We start from the raw sequence: 11,820 nt of genomic DNA on the forward strand, positions 1-11,820 counted from the left end.
GCAGCAGAAAGCAGTTGAGTTAAGTTTCTTTAATTTTTCAGGAAAATTAAAAAAGTGAGCTGCAGGACACATTTATTAGTAAATTCTTTGAAAGCCAGTCAGCACACTACAGCTTATATTCATCTCTCAATGCACATAGCTATTCCCATTCCTCCTCCTATACAGAGAGCAGCAATACCACGCTTTCCACCTGTTCTTTCCAGTGCATGTAGAAGAGTAACAAGGATGCGACAACCCGAGGCACCAAGAGGGTGGCCAAGAGCAATGGCTCCACCTTGGATATTGACCTGAGGGGGTAAGAAAAGACAATACAGAAGATCAAGTCATTTAACTTTGCTGAAATCCAGCTACTGGGTATAGTTTCTGCATGTGAATAAGCCTGAATCCTTTACAAACATTTCAAGGAAATCAGGGTCTGTAAAAGCTGTTAAAAGTAAGTCTTTCCCAAAGGGGCCCATCTCATCATCCACCTTTACTCTCTAGAGCAGTTAAAAGCATGGGCTGAGGTGAATTTAGGAACTGGAGAGTAATGTCTGTTTTTTTTTTTTTTTTGCCATCTATAGAAGAAAAGGGCAAATTCCCTTCCAGGAACAAGTTTAAATAGGCTAATAACTACGCTCAAGCAGTAACCTACATTTGCATAAAAATCTGCTGTAGTAAAGCTATGGCTTGTTCTGCTAAGAAACAATTTGCCTGCTAGCAAAGCTAGCCCACAGCTGAGTAGCTTAAGGAAATGCCTGTTGTGGTTCCCATCATTTCTGCCTACTCTGAATGCGCTCCAGCTGCACAGAACTACCTTAAATACAGTCATTACCTTTTCTGGGTTCACTTTCAATTCTTTTGCTATTGCAACAGATAGTGATGCAAAGGCTTCATTGATTTCAAACAAGTCAACTTGGTCCAGAGTCCATCCAGCTTTGTCAATCTGGTAGAACAAAACAGAGGCTTTTACTACCTTTTAGGTTTTCCTCAGCACCCAAGGCAGCTGTTCACAAGACACATCACATGATACAAACCCACCATTTCTAAGAAGTTAATGGAAAAAAGGATTTTTTCCCATAGCCATGGCTGGTAACTTCTGACAACAAACAATTTTGTGGTGTCTGCAAAAGTACAACATGCTAAAATGTGCTGGCTGCTTTTATAATATCATGGTTAATTTTTTACACCTATTGGTACTGCTAAAATTCCAGGGAGTCAAACTGCACGTGGTGCCCTTAACAAAGTTTTCAAAACTAGGTTTTAACTGATTAAAAGCAAGTACAGGAAGTAGTGAAGTGACCAGTAGTCACAGGTGGAGTGGAATTGCTCCAGCCCCTCCTGCATTCATTTGGAAGCTGTCTTCCGTAGTGTTATTTTAGAAGACAATGTGGCTAATGTTTTCACATGAGAAACTTCCACAATTGCCTGCTTAGGTACAGGCTTCAGCATGTTTGAATTCCACTTAGTTTCTGACAACAATATGAAAAAGTATCTAAGATTTATTATGTCGCAACAGTAAAATGCATGGTCTAGTCAATCTCTCTAGAAACTGTTATGAAATTCTGAAGCAATTGACTGAGGAGGGTGTGAAGTATGTGATAACACGCATACAGAGTTCGTATTAAGTGAACTTTTTCAGAGTACCTATAAAATTTTAGGTAGTGCTAGTTACTGCGTGTTTATTCCACAATTTAAACTACAAGTGTGTGTTTTATGTACAAAAATGAACATTTATGGTACTGATTTAGAAGAGCAGTTTGAGGTTAGATTAGGAAAAGCTTCAGCTTTATGATTCCAGTTTTCACATTAGAAGCCACAGGTTGGGTGACCATGTTTGATTTCTACATTGCCGAGACATTTCAGAGATGAACAAAGGATACAAACAAAGTCTACATGGTACAAATTAAACTATGAAGGAATACTAAAGCAAATCGATCCCTGTCACAAAAGATTTCTTTTCACACAGCTTCATAGCAGTTTCAGCAAATCACCTGGAGCTGCCATGGGCTACTTCTGTATTAGCAAGCAATGTGGCACCATAGGAGCTGCTCAAAATAGTTCCACTCCAGGTATTTTAGTTGGAAATCTTGTCATGTGGACTGGATGCAGTAGATCAGTGCATGCAGTAACAGTATGAGCACAGTGGTTGTGGTTCTGGAGTGCTCCTTGTTTCATCTGAAAGGAATTGAGCTTGTATGCGCCAACTGTTTTGCAGGGCAAACCAAAACACACAGGGCACCGCCACAGATGCTCATGCTGACCCTTCTCACTCTTACATTGCAAATACAATTAGGCAATGATATGAAACTTAACCTCGCCAGACACAGAACTGGAATCAGATGGTGGCAGGACCATCTCCAAATTTGGTTAGTACGCACTTCCACTAAGCTTGATCTTTAGGCCCCTATGTTATTTGAGGCCTTCTATAGATTTGACCAGTGTATTTTCTGAACTCTATTCTTACATCTATAAAACGTTTTTCAAAGAGTAGGTACTGGCCTGGTAGCACAAGAAATCTAATATACTCTCCATTACTTTAAGTCTTGTTTTCACTTACTTCCTTTTTTTCTACTAAGTTTTCCCTATAATCTAGAAAAAAAAAAAAAAGAAAGATATGTCCAGAAAACAAAGGAAGACTACAAAAGTTTTTTTTTTTTTTTTTTTTAAATAATGGATACATAGAAAAACAATTACTTACAGCTTTCCTTATTGCTGAAATGGGCCCTACTCCCATTATGGATGGATCTATGCCTGTCTGAGCCCAGGACACGATCCGAGCCAAAGGCATAAGACCTCTCCTAGCAGCTTCTGATTTCTTCATTAGAATTACAACTGCAGCTCCATCGTTTATACCTGTGGAATGACAAACAACTGCTATGCATTTGCTGGGTAACAGCCATCAAATATTACTGTTATTGTCCAAATACTTGTATTGCTTCACAGAAAGCAAGCAAAGACAAGCAAGCTCCTCCACAGCTATATTTTATGAGTTACACCTGTGTAGTCAGACATGCTGTTCCTTCCTTTAAGGTGTACTCAGTGGAAACATCCAGCTTTTCCATTCTGGTTTTAGCCTGACTGACCCACCTGAAGCATTAGCAGCTGTTACCGTCCCAGTTCCATCTGTCAGAAAACAGGGCTTTAACTTTGCCATTGTTTCCAGGTTGCTCCCATGCCGAGGGTGTTCGTCTGTTTTCACTTCTATGGGACCTGCAAAATGGAGCGTTAAACTCACCAAGTGTCTAACCACACGCTTGTCTAGAACAGCAAGCTGCCACAACCAACCAGCTGATAAGGAATTTATGCCACATTCCTTTTACCAACAAACCATTCTGACTGAGCCCAATCAGTGTGAATTAACACTCCCTCCAGCAGCTTCTAGCAGAACAGACAGCAGGGTTTTTGAAACACTAACAAATACAATACTGTCTAGTTGTACTAAAGCAGATCTTGTTCTTGCTCTCCATAAGAAAACAGCTTCTTGTCTAAGCTGAATGCTATCTTCCAAGTGGTAGTTGTAGGAATGTCGTTGGAATTGGTAGCCAAGTGGCATGAAACCTAAACTGATTTCAGGAAAGCCCTCCACTAGTTCAAAGGCCTAATGCCAGAACTTTTCCCACAGGATCTATTCAATGCGAGCACAGAACAACTGATGCGTGACTTCTTGAAAAATTCAGGTTTTGCATCCATGAGGGCTATTTAAAGAAGAACCACTGGAAATTGAAAAAGAGAGCAACAGGCTACAGACTTACAGAACAGCTTACACAACAGGCTGCATAACTGGGAAAGCACTGATTATAGGAGTCGTAGTAGCAAACAAATTTCTATTTAAAATTGGCGCATTATCCATTCACACCTACCTTTTTTAGAAGGTACAAGAACAGGAACAATTTCTTTTGTAAAATAGCCAGCTTTCTGTGCTGCCTCTGCCCTGTTTTGTGACTGCACAGCAAACTGGTCCTGTTCCCCTCTGCTAATTTGCCACTGATTGGCCACATTTTCAGCTGAAAAGAGAACACAACGCAAGTTAACATAAAAATAACTGCTAAAATTGTAAGTACAAAGGTAGTCATCATGCTGTAGCAAGCAGCTAAGCTCACTGAATAGTTTTCATTCTGATTTCTTGTTTTGTTTGCTCATGATCCTCCAGTAGATTTTGGTTTAAGGGTGAACATTTCTGTGTACGATTTCCTTCCAGATGATATATCAAATTCAATACAAACGTCAACAAGCTTTTCTATTTGCTTTTCTGAATTACGATGCTCAGACCTCCCAACATCTATTTCAGAGGAGAGAACAATTCTGAAATTACTGTTTCATAAGCAGGAACTGAAAATGCAGTTGGGTGCCTGTGTCACTGAGGATGCAATAACCTGAGGTCATGGAACCATGTGCATCCACACTACACTTTATGTAACTCCTTCCCATCATAAATCTGTGAGGCTGAATGCTTCAGTTACAGATGGAATTATTTTGGTTACTTTTCCTGAAATTAATTTAAATTGCTTAGATGCAAGAGATGCAGTGAGACGAGGTACAAAGAGGCCCAGGCCAGGGAGTTCAAAAAACTATTTTTCCAGGCCAACACTTTGTTAGCTCAGTTAGAGGAAGAGGGGAAAAAAAAAAAAAGTAGTTTTACACACAAAGCAGAAAATGCCTTCCACACCTTTCAATATTAGGGTTTACTCTCTTTTTCACGACTACAACTTAAGGATGGCTTGAAACACCTTATTTGACAATTCAGATTTCTGAAATTTACTCACAGTGAGTTCTTCCTCCCTTCACAGTTAACCATGTCATTTTCAGGACTGCCACCACTTACCTGTTATACCCATGTGATACTGATAAAATGCATCTGTGAGGCCATCGTGGATTATACTGTCTTGCAATGAAGCCTCTCCCATTTTCACCCCAGCTCGCATATGAATTACATGAGGAGCCTGCAAGAAGTATTTCACAAGGAGTTAAGTCTTTCATATCCGTGGTACACAATACAGCCAAGACAGCTGCACAGCTAGAGACAGGTCCCCACCCTGGGGCTGCAGGTAGCAACCCCAGATCCCAGCTCAGCTTTCTTTCTTGCAGCCCCACTCACACACATACCCCTCCTGCCCCAAACACCCCAATTCCTTTTTTCACACTGCAGTGCAGAATGAGCATCATGGTAAGGGGAAAATTAGGGTCTTTCCCTCCAGGGTCTGACAGCTGGCATGCTCTTTGGCCTCCGCATTTCCCAGGCAGCAGCTCACCAAGCAGCAAACGTTTTCTCTGCATGGATCGAATCAAATGGTTCTGTGGGGCGATGCAGCCTGTGGGTCCCTCCAAACAGTTCCCACTGCACTACCAGGGAACGCCACCATCACCCTCGGCACTGACAGACAGTAAGCCCTGGCAGAAGATCCCACCCTCGCCAGGCATCAGACCATTTGCTCAGTACCAACCCATGACACAGCCTTGGGCTGAAAACCCTGAAATGGAAGCGCTCTGCTTCATTTCCAAGATCTAATTACCGAACAATTAGTCTGCAAGAGAATAACATTTCCAGTTATTAATTCTTTGGGCCTCTTGCAGCACAAAAGCAACCCTTGCTATTGCCAGCTGTCTCAAGCAAATAATTCATCACTAGAGGGCTAGATGGGAATTAAAATGGAATTTTAAATGTGTGTTTGCAATGGCACCTTTTAAGTAGCTACAGTATCACTAAAAAAAAAAAGCTACAAAAGACCATTTTTGGATGTGTAAATTAATTTCCAAGGGCAGAAACTGCCTCCAAAGCACTAGCCTTGAAACACATGGTTTCAACATAACTTGATTGCTGTTTGTTCCCTGTAAGCCAGAAAGTGAGAGTGCAATCTTTTGCTTTACCTTGCTCATACTTTCCATGCCTCCTGCAACCACAATGCTGGACTCCTCCGTCATTATGGACTGCGCACCCAGACATACCGCTTTCAGGCCGGACCCACAGATCATCTGGCAGCTCCATGCAGGCACGGAGTAAGGGATGCCTGCACCAACACTCGCCTGCCGAACAGGGTTCTGTCCAGCACCTGCAAGAACACACAGCAGTTTTCCTTGTCCACTCTCCGAAAGCAAACGCAGGCCTTGTCACTTTCTGTGACAGGTACCCCAATTCCACCAACATTTAGGGCTTGTTCCTGTTTTTAGTTGGTAGGCAAGGAAGTTCCCAGCAGCTCAGTTACCTCTCTCGTTTATACAGATGGAAGGACCAGTGACTTCAGCCACTTGCTACTTGTAATTTTTTTATTTGCAACTCTGCTTTTGACTGCTGGTGAGATGAAACGGCATTTATTCAATTTCAGATTGGCACTAACCTGTTGCACATGTATAAGATATGAGTTCATTTAAACTGTTGCTAGCTGAAGGGTTTATTTTTGATGTCTTCTGCGCACTGTGAATAGACATCTTTCCCCTTTGGTTCCCCTGGAAACCAAAAGCACATCTGTGCAAATGAAAGCTTCCATTCATTCTCGCTCGCAATCTGCTGCAGAGAGAGAATGGGCGCACTATATTCAAAGGCAAAGTTCTTCATCTACACCTCCCCAGGCCAGAGCAAGGCCAGCTCTTTTGTATGTAAAGGCAGAGATAAGGAGAGCACAGAGCCAGATTCACATAAATCCGAATCAGCTTTAAATATGACAGCGCTTCCTTTACTTTCCTCCTCACTGCTTAGCAGAGGGTCTGCCCTGTGGCTCTGATCAAACATGACCCTGGAAGAAGCACACGGCGGTGTCAAAGCAAACAATTCCCTGCACCCACATTTCCACGAAATCCCTCCATCTGCGTGTAGCGAGCAGCAGGCAGCCCCTACAGAGCTCCCCCCCCCGCCCTGCCCCCAGCCCTACCTGCGGCCAGCACCTGGCCCAGGACCACCTCCGACACCTCCTCGGGGGCCAGCCCTGCCCGCCGCAGCGCCTCGCGGATGGCGGCGGCGCCCAGCTCGTGTGCGGGCAGCGCGGACAGGGCGCCGTTGAAGGAGCCTGGAGGAGACACAGAGAGGGACGGGGGGGAGAAAGAAGGGGAGCGGTCACCGCCCGCACGCAGCCCCGGGCACACCGCGCTGGGGGGCTGGGGGCCGGGGGCCGCTCACCCACGGCGGTCCTGACGGCAGACACGAACACCACGGGGTCCGCGCTCATGGCTGAGCCGAGCCGAGCTGAGCTGAGCTGAGCCGAGCGAGGCCGGGAGAGGAGCCGGAGCCGGAGCCTGCACGGCAGCGGGGCCGGGAGAGGGACCGGGAGCGGGGCCGGGTCCGCCCCTCGCGTGGTGCCGGCGCCGCCCCTCGCGTGGTGCTGGCGGGGCCGGGCCGCGGGCGGGGCGGGAGGCGCTGAGGGGAGAAAGGGGCCCTGAGGGACCCCCCCACAGCCCCGTGCAGCCCTACTTTTAGGGCTTTTAGGAAGAAGCGAGGGCGAATTGCGGCCTCGCATGGCAAGTGCTGTGTGCTGATGGGTGTGCGCCACGGGGTGTGCAGCGCCACTGCGCCTCAGCCCGCTGTGTGGAAACACCGAGTGTAAAACCAAGGCAGCGCCCAGGCTGGACCCGCGTCAGCCTCCAATCTTCCCTTGTAATGTAAAAATCTACGTAGGAAAGGAACACAGCTTTGGAAAGCAAGACCATTAACCTAGGTTTCACCATTACAACAACATCACTGGCATAAGTGAAACAGAAAAAAGACATCTCAGGTGTCTTCAGGAGCAGAAATCTCCGGTTAATCCTGTGGGCAGCCAAATCCTTAGGCAGACTAATCTGGCGGTCGCCTCAGGATGCACTGAACAGCAACAGGCGTGCGCCACAGCTTGTCTTTAACAAGGCTGTGCGGCCAGGGCAGCTGGTAATGCCAAGAGGGACCTCACATTAAACCTGGGTGACAAAACCACGTCTGCAGTCTTTCCAAAAGACTCATCAGTAAGCAATTAGTAGATCTACTGTACAAGCAAAACCCACAAATACGTGATTTTGAGCTATAAAAAGCGGTTGTTTTAGAAGAACATCATACAGTTCCTGGGCAACCCTCTGCGACTGGAAGTGCTCTGCACCACCTCAAAACTCAGCAGAGCCTGACTCACACAGATGTACGGAGGCAGCACCAAGTAACCTAGTTTATCAGCTGTCCCGTATACCAACACGTCATTCTTAATGCAATATTTGACCGATTACAATTTGAAGTCATCAATGCAAATACAAAATCAATAATGTAAGAAGAGCCCAGAATAACATTAAATGTCAGCAGGTGCGCAAAGTCCAAAAATGATAATACCTCTAAAGAAGCTCTTACACACAGGCTTCCCTTTTATTTAAAGCTTTACAAATATCAGCATTAATCTGAGGATTCAGTCCCTTTTCTCTCCACACTTGATCTTTAATCTGCTAACAGATGGAAAGAGTTTGAATTTGAAGAGGGCCTTGTGAATTCATGACAGCTCAGGCCAACGAGCTGACTTGCTGCTATTTTGTTCTCAACCACAAGCAGCTCAACTGTTCTCCAGCTCAAGAGGAGTGAGAGACCAGGCTGTAACGTTGGGCCAGCCCGAAATGACAGAATCAAACAAGTTTTATCCAGGTACTTTTGTCTGACTTTTGTTATACTGTTTAACTCTGCTTGGACAGTGTCCAGGAGGAGATCCAAATGCATAGCAGGAACGTGTAAAGGAACAAAACAACAGCAATTGCACAAGACAAATAATGAGGAAACTTGTATGGTACAGATCAAAGTTAAGTTATTTAAACATACCAGAAAATGACTAAACATTAGTAGGCAGCTGTGCTTTGAATTCTGTGCAGTTAATGAGCAGCATAATAACCAATAGCAAACTACTCCCAATGCTGGTACATTTTTCACATTTCTTGGAAATCTCGGCTCTGGGAAATTCAGTCAGTAAAAATTAGGACATCAGTTTGGAACAATGAACTTCACCCACTATCATTCAAAAAGTAAGGCTATGTTGCACAAAGTTTATGCGTTATCTTCCCATGATCACAATGAAATAGGCTTGTGCCTTCTGTAAAATATTCAAAGATTTGTGCATTTTCATTTGGTAATGGTAGCTCGGTTTTATTAGGAACAGCCTAAAACTTAGAGCAGTCCAGTGTTCACTGATTTACTCTTCTGCTAAAAAATGTTTTCTAACTTCAGCCTGTCCAGATATCAGTGTTGTCACCAACATATGAAACCTTTGCTCTTTCTACCATAAATCTGACATTTGGTTGGTGAATATTTATAGCAATACTTTTGTTGGGTATGTGAGTTAAAAAAAAAAAAAAGCCAGATCTTTGACAAAAAAAAAAATAATAATAAATTCATAAATCTTGACAAGAAGATAGGAAAATCTCATCATACTTGGTAATTTTGGGGTCCATAGTTCTCACCTGAATGCTTTTCAGAGACATTTGCCCTTTGGATGCGTGTTTTCCATGCTTAGTCTGTATTTGAAATTACTTTTATTCTTGCTAGGGAATATGAATTGTTCTTTGGTTGATTTAAGCAAAAAGCAAGGGTTTTGTTCGTTGACAAAAGATTAAGTCATATTTTTTACTCCTTAAAAAGTTAACTCAGGTACCAAAACAAGTTAGCTTGATAATTAGCATCATTTCAAGAAAATTAGAACCTTTTTCATTTGGGGGAGATCTGAGGAAGCTTTTTCTTCTCTCCACATTCTTTAACATTGCGCCAGGATAATACAGGGCATTCAGGCTTGCTGAACCCTTCAAGTCTTTCTCAGGTCTAGGAAGAGCATTCATTTTTTTCCCAGGTTTTCTCACTAGGCTACTGATGCTCAGTTGTCTACAGATAGGTTCACCAGACAAAATACACCTCAAAGAACAGGCTGTTTTCCTAATGAAGATGAGTTTTATGTTATCTAACATTCCTAAACCTCAAATTCCCTCCGGATAAATCGGGTCCTTGGAAATCACATTCCTGATAAGTAAAAAAAAAAATGTTTTTGGCTGTGTTAAGAGCCATCTGTGTTTTCCTCACAACTGTGTTTGTCAGGGAAAGCTCGTAATCTAATCAATACTTAATAATAATAACGTTCCCTTCCTCTGAGACAGAAAAAAACTTTGTGATATTAAAACCATTGTGACTTTTATATGGCTTAAACATAGGTATAGTAGATACCTAGCTTTATATCCTTAGTATCTACATAAAAATAGTGCTCTAAATGCAAGCGTGCAGTATTTACCGAGCATCACAAACCCAAATTTAATTTGAGTCACCATTTGGTTGTAATCGTAGCTTAATTGATTCATTGCCTTTTAGGGGATGTCTTCAGAAAACCATCTGCAATTTACTTACCAGTGTGGTCAGCCCTCCCCCAAATTCTGCCCCAAATCCCTGCATTGTATTTAGGATCTCACAGGTGTGCAGTGGCATCACAAGTGCTGCAGTCCTGGAGACTGTTGCTGTAAAATTGGCTCCATGGACAGTAGAGTTTTAAAATCAGCTGTATAATAATGTACATGCTTTCATGAGATCTTATATGTAAATCATAAAAAAAAATAAAAAAATAATTAAAAGGGAAGGCTCTCTAAAGAAATTCTTCTTACCTCTTGCTATAGAAATGGAAGAAAAATACATTGCAATTCCAGTAAGATCCTTAGAAATCTCTTATCAGGGGACATAAAGGAAGTATTAAGGCTGCATTTTAGGATGCAGAAAGTTTTTGCAAAGGAGGGAGAGTTTGTGGAATTGAAATTCGGGGTTTTTAGCATCTAAATCTCTACCTGCTAATTACCTGAAGTACCTCTCCATATCACTTTTTTTTTTTTTTTTTTCACAGTGCAGCAATCCATGCGTTTTATTTTTCCATCATATCTGTAGGCTTCTGCAACATTTTCTAGTGCCCCTTAAGAGCTCATGCTCTGCTCCTGCAGCAGGCATACCACTGTTTTGCCTTCCTCCATCTTATGTCCTTACAAGTCAAGGACAAACCCTTGAGGAGCTGATTAGCATTCCTTTCATTTGTTATTTTAAGGTTGCTTAAAATGCTAAGAAATGTGTGTAACAGCATTCCAAACTATTTTATTTCTTCCTTTTTTCCCCACCTTTTTCCCCCTCCTATTTCTTAGCTTTGTTGACCTGCAGACTATCACTGCCATCTCTTGCAGTTTATTTAATGAGTCTTTTATACTCAGTGGTGCGATGCAGGAATACTGAAGTGCTCTGCCTTGGTCTCAGATGGGCCAGAGTTGCCCTGCATCTATCTATCTGTCCATCCATCCATCAGTCTATCCATGCAGGGTGCAGCACTGAAGAGACACAAGCATGGGAGAGGGTGAGGAAGCCCAGGTGAAGGCATGCAGAGAACAGATGGAAAACGTAGCCATGAATATGCAACAAATAGCTTCCTTCTAAATTTAGAAGTGTCTTAATTGTTGCTTTGTTCCACCTGGTGCCATTGTCAAAGCAAAAGGTGAAAAATTCAGACCTGAGCAGGTAAAAACAATGACAAGCCTCAAGCTTTCTAGCAGGAAAATAATTAAGTGAATGAACTACATGCTGGCATTCAAGGAACCCAGAATGAAACCAGAGGAGCCAATATGAACAGATTTAAAACAAAAATGGGTTCTGCTTTTATTAATATCCACTGAGCAGGCCTGGTAGGTAAGAATGGGCCAGAAAGAAGGCAGCACGTTATGTGCCAATACAAGGGGGTCAGTTTAATGCCAAATGATGTTCTTGTGCAGTCATTTTTCCTCTTATTTTAACCAACTTTTCCACCAAAGCCAAATGTAGGAGAGTCAGCATTAATTTAAAACACAGTTCAGGTGTGTCATAGACCATAGGGAAGAGATGCAAACACAATATGCTTCATGAAATGG

General features: G+C 42.9%; 1 protein-coding gene across 1 annotated transcript; it reads right to left on the bottom strand.

Moving 5' to 3' along the window:
• Nucleotides 1-14: 14 nt before the first annotated feature.
• ACAT2 (acetyl-CoA acetyltransferase 2) lies at nt 15-7,263 on the bottom strand. The gene is made up of 9 exons (XM_027454282.3): nt 7,091-7,263; nt 6,846-6,980; nt 5,848-6,029; nt 4,805-4,922; nt 3,843-3,986; nt 3,070-3,192; nt 2,681-2,835; nt 815-925; nt 15-287 (listed from the first exon to the last, which is right to left on the bottom strand). The coding sequence occupies exons 1-9, from the start codon at nt 7,137-7,139 to the stop codon at nt 120-122; spliced, it is 1,185 nt and encodes a 394-aa protein (XP_027310083.1). The 5' UTR covers nt 7,140-7,263; the 3' UTR covers nt 15-119.
• Nucleotides 7,264-11,820: the final 4,557 nt, after the last annotated feature.

Source organism: Anas platyrhynchos, chromosome 3, assembly GCF_047663525.1.
Source record: "Anas platyrhynchos isolate ZD024472 breed Pekin duck chromosome 3, IASCAAS_PekinDuck_T2T, whole genome shotgun sequence".
Taxonomy (NCBI): domain Eukaryota; kingdom Metazoa; phylum Chordata; class Aves; order Anseriformes; family Anatidae; genus Anas; species Anas platyrhynchos.

What these genes read in the sequence shown, in the direction of transcription:
- ACAT2 (XM_027454282.3), bottom strand. Translation starts at nt 7,139, where the DNA reads ATGAGCGCGGACCCCGTGGTGTTCGTGTCTGCCGTCAGGACCGCCGTG. An exon ending in GGGCCAGGTGCTGGCCGCAG is followed by an intron (nt 6,030 to 6,845) that starts GTAGGGCTGGGG and finishes GTGTTCTTGCAG; the next exon opens with GTGCTGGACAGAACCCTGTT. An exon ending in TCTTGTACCTTCTAAAAAAG is followed by an intron (nt 3,193 to 3,842) that starts GTAGGTGTGAAT and finishes TCCATTTTGCAG; the next exon opens with GTCCCATAGAAGTGAAAACA.